This window comes from Zalophus californianus, chromosome 8 (genome assembly GCF_009762305.2).
Source record: "Zalophus californianus isolate mZalCal1 chromosome 8, mZalCal1.pri.v2, whole genome shotgun sequence".
In the NCBI taxonomy this organism is placed as follows: Eukaryota; Metazoa; Chordata; class Mammalia; order Carnivora; family Otariidae; genus Zalophus; species Zalophus californianus.
In genome coordinates, this window is record NC_045602.1 from 38,533,882 (window position 1) to 38,550,490 (window position 16,609).

General features: G+C 43.7%; 2 gene segments (V, D, J or C); both read left to right on the top strand.

Annotated features, from left to right (window-relative positions):
- Nucleotides 1-6,749: 6,749 nt before the first annotated feature.
- LOC118357291 lies at nucleotides 6,750-7,812 on the top strand. The segment is given in 3 exon segments: nucleotides 6,750-6,798; nucleotides 7,204-7,325; nucleotides 7,531-7,812. Coding segments are annotated over 3 exon segments (453 nt in total).
- Nucleotides 7,813-10,840: 3,028 nt separating this feature from the next.
- LOC118357292 lies at nucleotides 10,841-12,098 on the top strand. The segment is given in 3 exon segments: nucleotides 10,841-10,937; nucleotides 11,353-11,814; nucleotides 12,079-12,098. Coding segments are annotated over 3 exon segments (531 nt in total).
- Nucleotides 12,099-16,609: the final 4,511 nt, after the last annotated feature.

The following is a 16,609-nucleotide window of genomic DNA, read 5'->3' on the forward strand; positions in this document are numbered from 1 at the left end:
CCAGGGGTGAGGTGCTGATGCTGCAGCCTCTGAAGCTCCTCACCTGGTGATCCTCGGGTCCTCACCTCGTCCACTCTGCCTGCAGCTGCTGATCGGTAGGATCAAATCCTCCCCTTCTGACCTCCAAATTCCAGTGAGGCTGCCTCGTTGAGCACCTCGAAGGGAAGCTATAGAGAAAACGAGGGGGAGATGTGCTTCCAGAAGGGATGACAATGATGGGTGGCCGGCTCTCGGAGCTCTGCTGGCTGGAGGATGGACCCAGAAGACGCTTGAATGTGCTTCCAAGTATTATCAGCAGGTCTGGGATCACAGCCTGAAACTTTATTGAGTTTACATGGTAAACAGAAAATGAGGAAATTACATTAAAAATATAGCAATCATTTAACAAATAAATGAAAAACATTTTTGACACAAACAAAAACACTAAACATGAATATACCATTCTTTTCCCTCAACATTTTCCCAGCGGCCTGCAGCATCATCTACATCACTGCAAACTTCTTATAAACACAAAATTGCGGGTCACCTTAGACCTTGAGATGGGAATCTGCACCTTAACAAGTTACCAGGTTTAGAGAATGTTTACTTCAGCTAAAAAGATTTTTTTTCCAGTGAAGCCATTTAAGACCATTTCTATTAAAGCTGTATGTTGAAACCACATTCAGCTCTATTTTGAGGTAACACAAAACTAGATTTGAAAACACTTTTACAATGCTATAATCTAAAAACACTTATCTGCCAATGACATGATCAAATACTTTGTTTTTATTTAATTTAACTTAATTTTATTTTTATACTTATTTTATTTCCAGTATAGTTAGCATACAGTGTCATATTAGTTTCCGGTGTACAATATAGAGATTCAACAATTCCATACATCACCCTGTGCTCACCCCAACAAACACACTCCTTAATCCCATCACCTAGTTCACCCACCCACCCCCACCCCCCACGCCCCTGGTAACCATCAGTTTGTTCTCTATAGTTAAGAGTTTGTTTCTTGGTTTGTCTCTCTCTCCCTCTTTTCCTTTTTTTCTTTGCTTATTTGTTTTGTTTCTTAAATTCCACATGTGAGTGAAATCATATGGTATTTGTCTTCCTCTGACTGACTTATTTCACTTAGCATTATACTCTTTATCTTCAACCATGTCATTGCAAATGGCAAGATTTCATTCTTTTTTATTTTTTTATTTATTTTTCAAGATTTTATTTATTTGACAGAGAGAGATATAGTGAAAGAGGGAACACAAGCAGGGGGAGTGGGAGAGGGAGAAGCAAGCCTCCCACGGAGCAGGGAGTCCGATGCGGGGCTCGATCCCAAGACCCTAGGATCATGACCTGAGCCGAAGGCAGACTGAGCCACCCAGGTGCCCCCATTCTTTTTTATGGCTGATAATATTCCACATCTTCTTTATCCATTCATCTATCAATGGACACTCGGCCTGCTTCCAAAAGTTGGCTATTGTAAACAATACTGCTATAAATATAGAGGTACATGTATGCCTTTGAATTACCATTTTTGTATTTTTTGGGTAAATACCTAGTAGGGCGATTAACTGGGTAGTAGGGTTCTATTTTTAACTTTTTGAGGAATACTTTGAACATTTAATAGATTAAAGGTTTTTAGAAACTTGAGGAATTACAAAGGCAAAAGAATATAAATTTTGTTCACCTGTGTTGGAGATCATTGGACTTAAATTCCCTTGTGCAGCTTGGTTTGGGGATTTTGCTCCCTTCTGAAACTTGCCATTAGAATATTTTGCCCAGAGCAGGGGTGCCTGTCTGGCTCAGTTGGTAGAGCATGCGACTTGATCTGGGAGTTGTGAGTTCTAAGCCCCACACTGGGTGTAGAGATTACTTAAAAAATAAAAACGAAAGAAAGAAAAATGCGTAGTCACTGCCCTTGCATCTTGGTCCCAGATGAAACACTATCCACAAGCTAGAGAGCATCTCAGTGGCATGTAACACAACCACCTGGCTGAGCCCTGCCTGGATCAGCCAAACCATCGTTAACATGAACATCTGTGGATGTTAAAGTTAATGCTTAGTATTGTGTGCCACTTGGTTGTGAGTGGTTTATTACTAATCATCATGCAAAAGCTGACAAACACAATATTTATACACCTACACACTTACTTAGATGCATTTTATTAAAATTGACCTCAATATGAATATTTAGCAATCTGTTCATAAAGATATTAAGAAGAAACGAAGACAAAATAATATTTGAATAAAAAGTTAAAATTACCTTATTTATAGAAAAATATGCATATATGTATAGAATATACATATAGGTGCATATATATTTTTTAAGGTGGCACATACTTAAATATACATGTATTCATGTTCTGGGACTATTATATATGTATATATGGTGATGTAACTATAAATATATATTTTAAAAAATATATAAATACATGTGTTTGATCATGCTGATAATAGTTATAAATATATTTGATAAAATTTAACAATTCATTACTAATTTTTAGTTAAGAAATGTCTTAGTAAACTAGGAATAAAAAAGAGCAGAATAGAGGGCTGTCATATAAGTTTTCACCCAAACTGGGTTATTTGTGAGAGCAAAAAGGGGGTGCTATTAAATGTTAAAGATCACATTGGGACTGTATCAGACAAAAGAGAACTTATAGTTACTCTAAGGCATGAAATATAATCAGCAAAAACTGATGAGAAGAATGAGAAACAGTAAAAATAGAAAGCAGAGAAAGTTAATACCCAGATGACATTAACCTCCAAAATAAAGAATAATATTGACCATGGAAATAGCCTCTAACAATGTATAAGCCTTCTCTACTGCATAGTGCCTGAAGAGGCAGTGCATGGATTTGATCCCAGGATATACTCTCTCATCTTTTTGTCCATGATTCATCATTATTTAGTCCAAGTAACATATCAATATAGAACTGATATTTCACACCCATCCCTAGAAGATGAGAGCTCATGAATTCTATAGGGAAAAGTATATGTTCATACAAAAATTTAAGTCTTGGAGGGTTATCCCAGATCTATTATTTTCTTGCTTTGAGAAGATGTACAAAATTTAGAGCCATGAGGACATATAGAGATCAGAAAAATTAGAGGTGATTTTTTCTTTTCTTTTTTTTTTTAAATATTTATTTATTTTAGAGAGAGAGAGTGAGTGGAAATGGGTGTGGAGCAGAGAGAGAAGGAGAGAATCCTCAAGCAAACTCCCCACTGGGCTTGGAACCTGAGACAGGGCTCCATCCCAGGACCCTGAGATCATGACCTGAGCTGAAATCAAGAGTCAGACACTTAACCGACTGACCACCCAGGCGCCCCAGAGAGAGAGTTTTTTTTTCTGACAAACACCTGGCAGAAGTTCCTCTGGGACTGGACGTGAATCCTGGGTTTGTGTGATTCCCCAGGAGGCACTGGTTCTGCAGCTGCAGCCAGACCTGCCCAACCCCTCCCTGATTTGCGTGTTTCCCCCAGAGCCCATTTCTGCTCTTCAGAATCCTCATGAATAGGCTGCTCAGACATCTGGGGCAAACAAGAGCCTCAGGCAGGGCCTTGGATCGAACATGGGTGTCCTGACCCAGCTCCTCTGCCTTCTGCTGGCCTGCCTCCCAGGCGAGGAGGGGAGTGCAGGGGACATCCCCGAGATGGGCTTGGGGGGTCCTCTCCTCCTGACTGTGGGATCGCCCCAGGGCTCTGTGGATCCCTGACCCGGGGTCTCCCCTCCCCTCGGAGACCCAGGTGCTCTCAGGTTAGGGGACCAGGGCCGCCAGAATCTTCTGGGAGGAAAGTGGAGTGGGACCTGGTAGACAATGGTGACTTTGTGTTTTGCTTCCTTCCCAGCCGCTAGCGGGAGCGCTGGGCTGACCCTGTCTCCGGCCTTCCTCTCTGTGTCCCTGAGAGAGAGCGTGTCCATCACCTGTAGGGCCAACGAGAGCATCAGCGATTACTTGAGCTGGTATCAGCAGAAACCAGGCCAGGCTCCTAAGCTTCTCATCTATGATGCTGATAACCTAATGTCTGGTGTCCCAGATCGGTTCTCTGTGATTCAGTCTCACAGAATTCATCCTCAAAATCAGCACAGCAGAGGCTGGGGATGCTGCCAGTTATTACTGCCAGCAGGATTATACAGTTCCTCCCACGGTGCCACAGCCCTGAGCATAAACTGTCCCCCGGGCTGTGGTGGGGGAGGGGTGCGGCGGGCGTTCCAGCACCTGCGCTCTGCTCTGTGGTCTGTTCGTCGGGGCAGGGGCTGCTTTGGGGAAGGGCTTGCAGGGCTCAAGACTTAGGACCTGCAAGGGACCTTGTCCTTCGAAAGCTTCCTTTTTGAACAACATAAAACAACCAAACCTTCAGTGAATTCTCTCAAGGAGGTTTCTAGCTCAAGCCTGCAAATCTTTCTCTGAGAAACACTCTTCGAGGTTTTTTTGTTTTGTTTTAAGACAGAGAACTAGGCAGAAAAAGGAGCCCATATCCAAGAAAATATTCCTACTAATACTATTAATAATAATAGTAATAATAACAATAATACTAGTGATGACAGTCAACAGCGATAGTAATTACTCTAATTACTCTGCCAGTTGCCATTTGTTGAAGTCTTGGAGATGTGCCCTGTGTCCAATATGCTGCACCAAGGCCTTACGCATCCAGAGCAAATAGTCACACATCATCCTCTAGAGATAAGAAATCAGAGGTTCTCAGAGCTCAGGTTACTCAAGACAGCAGTGCTTTAGGGAAGAAGATGGGGGGCAAAAATCTGATTTTCGGACTCCGTAAGTCCTATTCATTAATTAACTCATTCATTTAAAAAGTAGATAATATTAAATGCAGCAAAGTGAATTTCCTGTATATAAGGTGAATTTAAATACACGCCTAAATGAATATACACATACACATAGCCTCCTCTAACTGCTACTCACTCCAGAGAGTTGCTGCCTCCAACATCCCAAAGGCTTCCTTACTCTCCTTGCAGTAACTTCCACACCCCATCCTCCCCCAGTACCAGCGGCCACCAGGGCTCCATTTCCTGGTCTTAAACTTCACATAAATGACATCATACAGTATGTACTTTTCAGCTTCCTTTGACAACATGTTTTTTTGAACTTCACTTGTGTTGTTGGTGTGGCCATAATTTATTCCTTTTTACCGCAGAAAAGTTCTCTAGTATATGAATCTATCACAATTCATTTTTCAATCTATGAGTTCTTCCAGATTGGAGACTCTTGTTGATAAAGACTTTAGGAACATTTTTGCAATGTCTTTTGTGGACTTTCACACTCTCTTCCCTTGGGTACATTCCTCAGAATGCAAGGGCTGAATCGCACAGGTTTGGCTTCAGGAAACACTGCCCCTTTCTATTTCTGCTCCAGCAACTGTGAGTGCAAGTTCCAGTGGCTGCAAATCCTGGCAATACTTGGTGCTGTCACACTTTTTATTATAATCATATTGGTAGATCTTGAGGTGGTATTGTGGTGAAAATGTAGATTTCCTTGATGAGTAACGATGTTGAGTAACTTCTCATATGTTTTTCATTGGCTATTTGGATGTCTTGGGAAATATCTGTTCAAAACAGATATAGAGAGATGAGAGAGAGATAGAGAGATACGGGGGGTGAGAGAGAGGGCTTATCTTTTGTTATGTCTATTAACTTTCTTGATGAAGAAAATAAGCTTCTAATCTCAATGGGGTCTAATTTATCCACTTTTTTCCTCTCTTAATTTTGTGTGTGTATATGTGTGCTCCACGTAACAGATATTTGCCTTACCTTAGAGTCTGAAATTACCCTCCTGGGCTTTGTTCAGAGGCTTCGTTATTTTACCTCTCACACGGAGGCTACACTCCTCAAGGAGTTCATCAAGGTTTTTCTTTCCACTATCCATTTCATTGCATTTCCATCTCCAATGGCTCCTCACTGTTTATTGGAAAAGAAACACAGCATAACATCCACTCCATTGTGTGGAAAATGGCCATCTCAGGATCCCTTTTCATGTAGGGTGAAGTTAATTCCTTTCACAAAATCCTTTATGACACAGCAGCTTGAAACAGAACCAACATCGGAAAAAATTAAGTAAAGGCAGTCTTCGGAAGTAAAGAGACTGGCAGCAAGCTAGAAACAGAAGAATTTCTTCAATTTATATGAAAATTCAAGGGCAGGAAAACCCAAATGACTACAAAGGAAGTAGGAAAGGACAGTTAGCGTGGTTGGGAGGAGTTATGGCCAGAAAAGTGCACGTGGCTTCTGGAGAATTTGAAATACTCGGTATTTTCATCACAATGGTGACCACTTGTCACTGTTCACTTGTGCCCTGAAAATGTTTGCTCTTTATTCTGTATGTATTTTATCTCAATCAAAATGAAAAAGGACAAAACCCAGAGCCTTTTAAACAAACATAAGAAAAAAACAAAAATCACCAAATATTTGTGGCAACTCAACCCCACTAAAATGTAAATATGACTAGGAAAGTTCTGAAAACCCATAAAACTGGTAGAGGAAATAGAAGGGGACATGTAATTGTGTGCCTCTACCCTTTGAGCACCATCGGTTTTATCTCTATTGGTTTTCCTTCAAATGCAGAGACATTTGATCTTACTTTGCTCACAGGAGAGCCTCCCCAACCCCTTCCACTGGTTCTCTCCACACAAGGAATTTGCATGTTGTTCCCGAGGGAGGCCCTTCCCTTGCAAGTCTGAGATTAAAAGGTCAGCTCTCATTTTGCTTTGACTTATCCCAGGACTCATCAGTTCAACCTCCCAAAATGACTTTCCTTTCTCAGTTCCTGGGGCTGCTGATGCTCCGGATCGCTGGTAAGGATGGAGGGGAGATGAGAAAGGAATAGGGAGGGGGTGGGGAAGGGGAGCTCTGGGGACGCAACTGCTTATGATGTATATTTGTCCAATGTTAGATGCATACATCTTGCTCTCTAGGATGGGGCATGTTTAGATCATGAGACTGAGGAAAATTCCGGAAGGGGCAAGGAAGGATCTGTGCTCTGATGAAGACTGTGACACAGAAAGAGTGAGATGGTGTAGGTGACTTCTAGACACCCCTTTGTATGCTGCAAATCTTGGGTTCTTTTTTGAAATTGGATATTCTAGGGTAGAAATCAACATTTTTAAATGATTTCACCTGAAATAAATAACAAGAGAAAAATTCTGAAAATGGCTCATAAAGTTTGTATGTACCCTTGCATTTGTCTCTCCTTACTTTAGGATCCAATGGGGAAATCGTGATGACACAGACCCCACTCTCCCGGCCCATCACCCCTGGAGAGCCGGTCTCCATCTCCTGCAGGGCCAGTCAGAGCCTCCTACACAGTAATGGAAACACCTATATAAATTGGTAGCTGCAGGGGCGCCTGGGTGGCTCAGATGGTTAAACGTCTGCCTTCGGCTCAGGTCATGATCCCAGAGTCCTGGAATCGAGTCCCACATCGGGCTCCCTGCTCCTTGGGAGCCTGCTTCTCCCTCTGCCTCTCTCTCTCTCTCTCTCATGAATAAAATAAATAAAATCTTAAAAAAATTAAAAAATTTAAAAAAATAAATTGGTACCTGCAGAAGCCAGGCCAGTCTCCACAGGGCCTGATCTATAGGGTTTCCAACTGTTACTCCTGGGTCTCAGACAGGTTCAGTGGCAGCGGGTCAGAGACAGATTTCACCCTGAGAATCAGCAGGGTGGAGGCTGAGGATGCTGGAGTTTATTACTGCCAACAAACTCTACAAAATCCTCCCACGGTGGTCCAGGCCTGCACACAAACCTCCTTCCTCTGGGTGGTGCAGCTGCCCATGGGTGGTGATAGTTTGGGGAAGAAGCAGGTTTAGATTGTCTTACTCTGTTCAGTTAGTCTACAGGTGAGCTGGGATTAGCAGACAGTTTAACATTTATAGACAAAAAGCCTTCATCCCCAGCACACTATTTCTCCACTTATCCTTATGAATCAGTGGTGTATTTCTAAAGAATTTTTGTATTTATTCCAAAAAACTAGACTCCTATAAGGCAGATGGATAATACGGTTTTGAGGATACAGAAAAGTCGGGCATGTCAACATAACTGTTTCTCTCAGTGTTTTGAAAGAACATATACGGTAAACACATGCACAGAGCCTTCCCTGAGCTCCCTGTAACCAGAATGCTTCGCCACAGATTTTACCTTTTTGGGTGACAATTTGCAGTTATTGGTCCAAGGCAACCAGCTTCAGTCACAGGTGACTCAGGGCTCAGCAATCCACTCCAGCCCACCTGCAGCGGGGGGAGCTCCCCTGCCGGGCGGGGTGATCTCACTCAAGGACAAACAAACTCCCCTTTAATCAGAGAGAAGAGCCTCCCTTTGGATGCAGGAGGTGCCCAGGTCTCCGTGTCTCTAATCTCATCCGAAGCAGTGTGGGCCTGGCTGTTTGGGTTGACAAAGTCTAGAGAACACAGTGCACGGAATGGGCAAGAGTAGCAGAGTCTCCATGCCCCATAAAGGGACTGCAGGATAACAGACTGACCCCAAGGAGACAGTCTTCCCAGTCACACAGTCACACACTGGCTTCCAGCTTTATGGAGCTCAAACCAACAGCATCTGACAACAGACACAAAGTACAATGAGACCTGGGGCGCCTGGGTGGCTCAGTCGTGAAGCGTCTGCCTTCGGCTCAGGTCATGATCCCAGGGTCCTGGGATCGAGTCCCACATTGGGCTCCTTGCTCAGCGGTGAGTCTGGTTTTCCCTCTCCCTCTGCCCCTGCTTGTGTTCCCTCTCTCACTATGTCTCTCTCTGTCAAATAAATAAAATCTTAAAAAAAAAAAAGTACAATGAGACCCACCTGCCTAAGTCCCTCTTCATTCAGTGGTTGATGGTCAAGGTTGGAGATTCCCAAAGACTGATGCTCAACTGGGGTTCCTTGTTCTTTCAACCCATACAAAGTCTTATTTCTCAGTGCTGTGAAGTGACTCAGGTAGCTTGCTGGTCAGTTTTGTTCTCCAGGCCCCAGTACACTTTAAGCAAAGAGACAGAAATTCTTCCTTAGAATTAGGAATGTGTGTCCTTTCTCCATTTCTTTTTTTTTTTTAATTTTTTATTTTTTTATTTTTTTTTTAAAGATTTTATTTATTTATTTGAGAGAGAGAATGAGAGATAGAAAGCACGAGAAGGAAGAGGGTCAGAGGGAGAAGCAGACTCCCTGCTGAGCAGGGAGCCCGATGCGGGACTCGATCCCGGGACTCCAGGATCATGACCTGAGCCGAGGGCAGTCGCTTAACCAACTGAGCCACCCAGGCGCCCACCTTTCTCCATTTCTGATATCATATTTATGAAGGGCCCACCACAATATGACCACATCAAAATTAACTATATGTATCTCTAATGACTCTTTAAAATAATGTCACATTCTGAAGTACTGGGGACTAAAAGTTAACATAATTTTGGTGGGACATAATTCAACCACTAATACTGTATAGAAACCATCCTTAGTACATTTGAAAATAGTCCTACAAAACTAGCTTTACAATTTATAGAGTCTCTTTCTTTCTCTTTCTTCCTTTCTTTCTTCCTCTTTCTTCCTTCCTTTCTTTCTTTCTTTCTTTCTTTCTTTCTTTCTTTCTTTCTTTCTTTCTTTCTTTCTTTCTTTCTTTCTTTCTTTCTTTCACTACTTAATTTTCTGACAACTTTCATTGGTGTATTTAATTAGGAGGGTTGGAATTGTCAGGACACAGACTGCTACCTGCTAATAGAAACACCTATTTGTACAGGTGCCTTTAGAAGCCAGAAGGGAGACCTAGAGTCACTCTCCTTACAATCGTAAGGAAGGACCAGGCCAAGAAAACCAAAAACCTAAACTAATGTAGCAGAATGAAGGGGTGAAGCATACTGTCACTAGTGAGATATAGGACATAGGTATACCACATCCACCTGACACCACAGCTTCTCTCAGTGACCAGGATTCTTGCCCCAGAGTTCAGGGTCGAAAGCTCAACAAAATCCTTGTCAAATTACGTTCTCAGCATTATTTGAAAATGTTATTCTTAAGGATTTTCCAGAAGACATTCAGGCCAAACAGTCTTGAAGAATCTTACATATTATACTGTCCTTGTTAATTTGTGTTCTTGGCCAATTAAATCTGACTTTGGGATGACTACTCAACATATAATCAGATGGCAAAATCTATTTTTTCATTTGCTCCCGAATTTGACTTGTAAGAGAAAAGCAACCTGACAGGAGTACCATTTTTCAGGAGCTGTTCAATTCCACATGACCTGCATCAGGCTGACATGAGAAGTAAAATCAGGTTATTTCACTATTTGATAAAGGCTGGTGAGGTAGACCAACACCCCAGAGCAGCTCTTACCCAGCACCCTATTCCATAGTGACTGTATTTAAACAAAAGCCCAGAAATTTGTCAATGATAGGTCCCATTGTCTGAACCTATCTGGGACCCCAGAGTAAGGGTTGGAAACTTTATAGATCAGGCCCTGTGGAGACTGGCCTGGCTTCTGCTGGAACCAATTCAAATAAGTGGAAGAGTGTGAGGAACATGGCATTCACCTTCCAGAGATGGACCCCGGACTCACATGTGTGATCCGCTCCCTGATGCTTGCTCAGAGTGAAGGAACCATAAGCACTGGGTGCTTGCTGTGATCCACACTTTCACAGTGGGATTGCTCTTCCCACTGCTGCAGGTAGTATGGACTTGACTTTATTGGTTTTCTCTCAAACACAAAGGTCCCAAAGACCTTTTATTTCAATCTGCTCAAAGGTAGGCCCCTCCCACCTCCCCCCTGCCCCTTCCACACTGCTGCACCCAGCAGGGGATTTGCATAGTGTCCCCTAGGGAGGTCCTGCCCTTGCAAGTCTGAGATAAAAGGCCAGCTTGAATCTTGCTTTGACTTACCAGGACTCCTCAGTTCAGCTTCTCAAAATGAGGTTCCCTGCTCAGCTCCTTGGGCTGCTAATGCTTTGGTTCCCTGGTAAGGCCAGAGGGCGGAGAAGAAAGAGAATTAGTGGGGGTGGGGGCTGAGCTGTGGGGACTCCTCTGCTCTGCACATGTATTGTGTGTGCCTGTAGGAGGTGTGTGACTTGACCTCCAGGGTGGGGCAGGTGATGTGTAGATGTGGGAGGTGAGGAAGATTCCAGAAAGAACAAGGACCTGTGCTCTAGTGAGGACTGTGACAGAGAAGGTGGGGATGGGGTGGGCAATGTTCAGAGGCCTCTCTCTACTTCACGGATCTCAGGCTCATTATTGAATGTGCATTTTTGCAGCATGTTTGAAATCTCAAATAATGAGAGTAAAAAGCAGTATTTTGGTTAAAATAACCAAATGGAAACAATGAAAGTAGCTAAATATATTTGTAACGATCATGGCACTTCTCTCTCCTTACCTAGGATCCAGTGGGGAAATCGTGATGACACAGACCCCACTCTCCCGGCCCATCACCCCTGGAGAGCCGGTCTCCATCTCCTGCAGGGCCAGTCAGAGCCTCCTACACAGTAATGGAAACACTTGTTTGCATTGGTTCCGGCAGAAGCCAGGCCAGTCTCCACAGAGCCTGATCTACCTGGTTTCCAACCGTTACGCTGGGGTCCCAGACAGGTTCAGTGGCAGCGGGTCAGGGACGGATTTCACCCTGAGAATCAGCAGGGTGGAGGCTGACGATGTGGGAGTGTATTACTGCGGGCAGTATCTACAGTCTCCTTGCACAGTGGTTCATGCCCGCACACAAACCTCCCTGCCTGGGGCGTCCAGCTGCCCGAGGGAGTGGCTTCTCTGGGGAATCACAGGAGAGCCTCTGAGTCTGTGTCAGAGGAAGGAGTTGGAGGACCCGGGGGCGCAGCTTGCAGCTGGGCGTCAGGCTCCACATGTTAAGGCCCCGACAGCTGCCCGGCCTGGCATGGCAGAAGCAGCAGGGGAATTTAGGGGCTCCTGTCCCGTGAGGAACCCGTTATGGCGAATGCAAGAGCTCCTGAGGGCTCCCCCTAATCCTCCGTGCCGTGCCCGTGTTTGCCAAATAAATGCAGCCCGTCTAGTAAGCCGGGCATTTCCCCACAGCGATCCCGGTGCAGTGCTGCCGCCTGAGCATGCGCTCCTGGCGTTGTCCCCCTTATCTTCAGGAAAGACCCTCGTGTTTTAGTCTCATATGCTCGTCTTTCATCGGGATGCCACGGTGGCCGCTCAGGGGATTGATTTGAAACTTCTTTGCCAATATGCATGTTTACCGTTATCAATTCAGAGCTATAAGTTCACCGCTTTCTTGTCTCCCAGAAACTTTGCTATGCGGTGTTTTCTTTCACCTCAAAAAACTTTCCACTTTCCCCTTTTGTTCCTTCTGGACCCTACTTTTATTTAGTGTTTTCTTACTTGGTTTCCAAATATCTGGGGCGCTTTCTGATAACCTTCTGTCATTGCTCTGGAATAGAATTACCCTGTTTTCATAGAATACACGTTTTGTGATTTGTATCCATTTAATTTTATTGGCATAACTTGTCACCCACACCTTGTGGCCTATCTTAGCAAATGTTTCAAGAGGAATATGTACTTTATGAGTCTCCAACAGAGTGGCCTACAAGTACCAATTATGTCCCGAGGGTTGACGTCCTCATTCAAGTCCTCCGTGTGCCCACTGACAGAGGGACCGGGCTACCTGCACTGAGGCTGGACCTGCTGCAGGGTCCTCTGCTGCTCTGGGCCCCACTCCGAGCTGCCTGACTGCCGTCACCTGGTCCCAGGGCCAGCCCAGGCACTCCTAGAGGTGGGCTGTCTGGTCCCGGAAGTCAGTGAAGCCTGTCCCGTGATTCCTTCTTTAAAGAAAAGGCAGACATTAGCACAATGGAAGGGACTATACCGGCCAATCCTAGTCACGTGGTAACTCTTCTATCACCGGCGGAGACTATTTCCCGTGATTCCGTGCCACCTGTAGAGCAGAGCGCCCAGAAATGTCATCGGGACAGCAGCACCTAATAAGGGAAATCGGCAACCAGACCACATCCATAACGTCACCAGCACCCCAGAAAGAGCTCCCAGGCCACTTGTAGGTGATTCTGTTTGTCTTGACACAATTTCTGTATTGTGGCTCTGGTTAGGAGGGTGTAAATGTTGAAATTAGTTATCTGTCCTTAAAATCTACCTGCTTTCACCTGGTGCTTACACCAATGGAACACTAGGGGGCGGCCAAGTCAAGGGTTGAAGTCCTCCTGCTCTCCTGAGACAGGCAGGTCCTGGTCCCAAGTTTTTCCTCATTTGCCAATCACCTGGAAGGTTCTATTGCTATGAGGATGTTTACTCAAATTATGCCTCTCGTCTCTCTCATTGTCTCTCACGCTCTCTTTCCCTGGGTCTCCATCTCTCTTTCTGTAAATGTTAACACGGAGACAATTTGGTAGCAGGTTGTTCTGATCTTTCTCTCCTCGTCCACGTTCTGAGTATAGATGAACTGCTGTCGTGACCAACACTGCAATGTAGTTTGAAGCCACGGCAAATGATGGAAGTCTTGAAACCTTAGCATGAAACCGAAAACAGAAGTTGCCTCTCTCATCCGCCATTTCTCACCAGTCACTAGTCAGCGACTAGCAAATATTTGCTTTAACTTTTTGCATAAAATCAGTAGGCTTCTCCTGTTTATTTTGCCTTAAATAAATCATTTTGGAGCAGAGTTCCCATTATAATAGATTAATATATGTTCTCCTAATTGGCTTCAAATTTCACTCAGGGCTGCTGAATCTCCAGGATATGAGAGAGCCACTCTTTGGGTTGAGGATGTTCCCAATTTCCTAGGCTAAGCATGGGAGATACCAGGGAGCTGTGCCCAAGGGAGTTTCTGATAAGTTGTCGTTACCTAGAGCTTCTTGTTCAATTTGCTGATTTCCTCCTGTGTCTGCTCCACGGAGCTTCGAATCCAGTTACTCCATATTATTTTAATTTATTAATGATCCTTGGTCTCTACTTGGCCTAAGTCGTGCTCTGTAAAGGTCAACATACACACTTCTGGAAGCGCTGAAGGTCTCGGCAGGGGATACTTCCGACAGCAGTTGAACTTTGGGTTACCCTCGGCTCCAGGCCAATAGAGACTGAGGAGATGTGAAGTTTACCACCATGAGGCTGCTGCTCCCAAGGCAGAAAATCACCGTTTCCTTTACAAATGTGGAGACTGTGTCTTTATTAAGGAGACAAGGAATGGCCACTAAAGCCATCGTTTGACCCTTGCCTCTCTGCTGTTCTGAACATTCCATGGGTGTCAACAGAAGACGAAAAGAAGTGGTTAAGGAGCCCTTTGGTGGATTTCAGAAACCAATTGAAGTGATCGAATTTGATATGGTTTTTGCAGAGGGTCTTAACATTTCCCTATTGGAAATTTATAGAATTTGTAGATCCCTGAAATTGTTGAATAGGGAAAAAGAAGCATTGAACTTGAGAATTCTCAATTTATAATCTCCATTTTTATTCAGGTAGACTATCTCTTACAACGAAAAATAAAAAGTAATTCTTTTCCGTGGTCTTTGTGGTGTATTAGTGCAGATTCTCCTATCGTAGGCAGCTTCACATAAAACTTAAATAGCTAGAATCCCTGATTTGGCTTGAGAATTTTCCGGCCTTTTCCCATCCCCATCTCTCAAGTCAGCCAGAACTTCATACAAGTTCAAAAGACAAACCTCACCTGCAAACAGAACGAAAGTATTATTAACTTCCAGACAAACTGTGGCTTTGAAGGAAAAACTTCTTTTGAAGACAGATGCCCATTCCTTCGGAATTAATCCTTAAGCGGAGATGCTAGAGATGAAGGACTTAGGCAGAGAAAGCTCAGGCAGACAATGGAGTTGTTGCGTGACTTTGTCTAGTTAGTCTGTGGGTGACTTTGGATCAGCAGAAAGTTTCATGTTTACAGACAAAGTGACTTCATTCAGTACATGATTCCCCCACGTATCTTTGTGGATCAGGTATGATCTCTATCTGATATTTTTTATATTTATGCCAAGAAAGGAAACACAAATAAGTCAGACATTTGGATGCCGATTCATGTGAAGCAGAAGGGGAATGTGGCCTTGAGGGTCCAGAGCAGTCAGGCATGTAAGCACACTTGTTTCTCCCAGTGTTTTCAGAGACCATGCACACTCAGAGGATAAACACGTTCGCGGAGTCTTTCCTGAGCTCCCTGTAACCAGAAAGCTTGTCCATGTATTTTAGCTTTTGTGGGTGACAATTTGCAGTTATTGGTGCAAGGCAACCAGTTTCAGTCACAGGTGACTCAGGGCTCAGCAATCCACTCCAGCCCACCTGCAGTGGGGGGAGCTCCCCTGCCGGGCGGGGTGATCTCACTCAAGGACAAACAAACTCCCCTTTAATCAGAGAGAAGAGCCTCCCTTTGGATGCAGGAGGTGCCCAGGTCTCCGTGTCTCTAATCTCATCCGAAGCAGTGTGGGCCTGGCTGTTTGGGTTGACAAAGTCTAGAGAACACAGTGCACAGAATGGGCAAGAGTAGCAGAGTCTCCATGCCCCATAAAGGGACTGCAGGATAACAGACTGACCCCAAGGAGACAGTCTTCCCAGTCACACAGTCACACACTGGCTTCCAGCTTTATGGAGCTCAAACCAACAGCATCTGACAACAGACACAAAGTACAATGAGACCCACCTGCCTAAGTCCCTCTTCATTCAGTGGTTGATGGTCAAGGTTGGAGATTCCCAAAGACTGATGCTCAACTGGGGTTCCTTGTTCTTTCAACCCATACAAAGTCTTATTTCTCGGTGCTGTGAAGTGACTCAGGTAGCTTGCTGGTCAGTTTTGTTCTCCAGGCCCCAGTACACTTTGTTTATCTGCAGGAGATAGAAATGCTTCCTTAGAAATAGGAATGTGTGTCCTTTCTCCCTTTCTGTTATCATACTTATGAAGGGTCCACCGCAATATGACCACATCAAAATTAACTATATGTATCTCCAGTGATTCTTTCTAAAATCATGTCACATTCTGAAGTACTGGGGACTAAAAGTTAACATGATTTTGGTGGGACACAATTCAACCAATAGTACTGTATAGAAACCATCCTTAGTACACTTGAAAATAGTCCTACAAAACTAGCTTTACAATTTATAAAGTCTTCCCTTCCTTCCTTCCTTCCTTTTCCTCTCCTCTCCTCTCCTCTCCTCTCCCTTCCTTTCCTTTCTTTCTTTCTTTCTTTCTTTCTTTCTTTCTTTCTTTCTTTCTTTTCTTTCTTTCTTTCTTTCTTTCTCTTTCTTTCTTTCTTCTTTTTCTTTTTCTTTCTTTCTTTCTTTCTTTCTTTCTTCTTTCTTTCTTTTCTTTTTCTTTCTTCTTCTTTCTTTCTTCTTTCTTTCTTTCTTTCTTTCTTCTTTCTTTCTTTCTTTCTTTCTTTCTTTCTTTCTTTCTTTCTTCTTTCTTTCTTTCTTTCTTTCTTTCTTTCTTCTTTCTTTCTTTCTTTCTTTCTTTCTTTCTTTCTTTCTTTCTTTCTTTCTTTCTTTCTTCTTTCTTTCTTTCTTTCTTTCTTTCTTTCTTTCTTTCTTTCTTTCTTTCTTTTCTTCCTTCTTCTTTCTTCTTTCTTTTTCCTTCTTTCTTTCTTTCTCTGCTTTATTTTCTGACATCTTTCATTGGTGTATTTAATTAGGAGGGCTGGAATTGTTGGGACACAGTCTGCT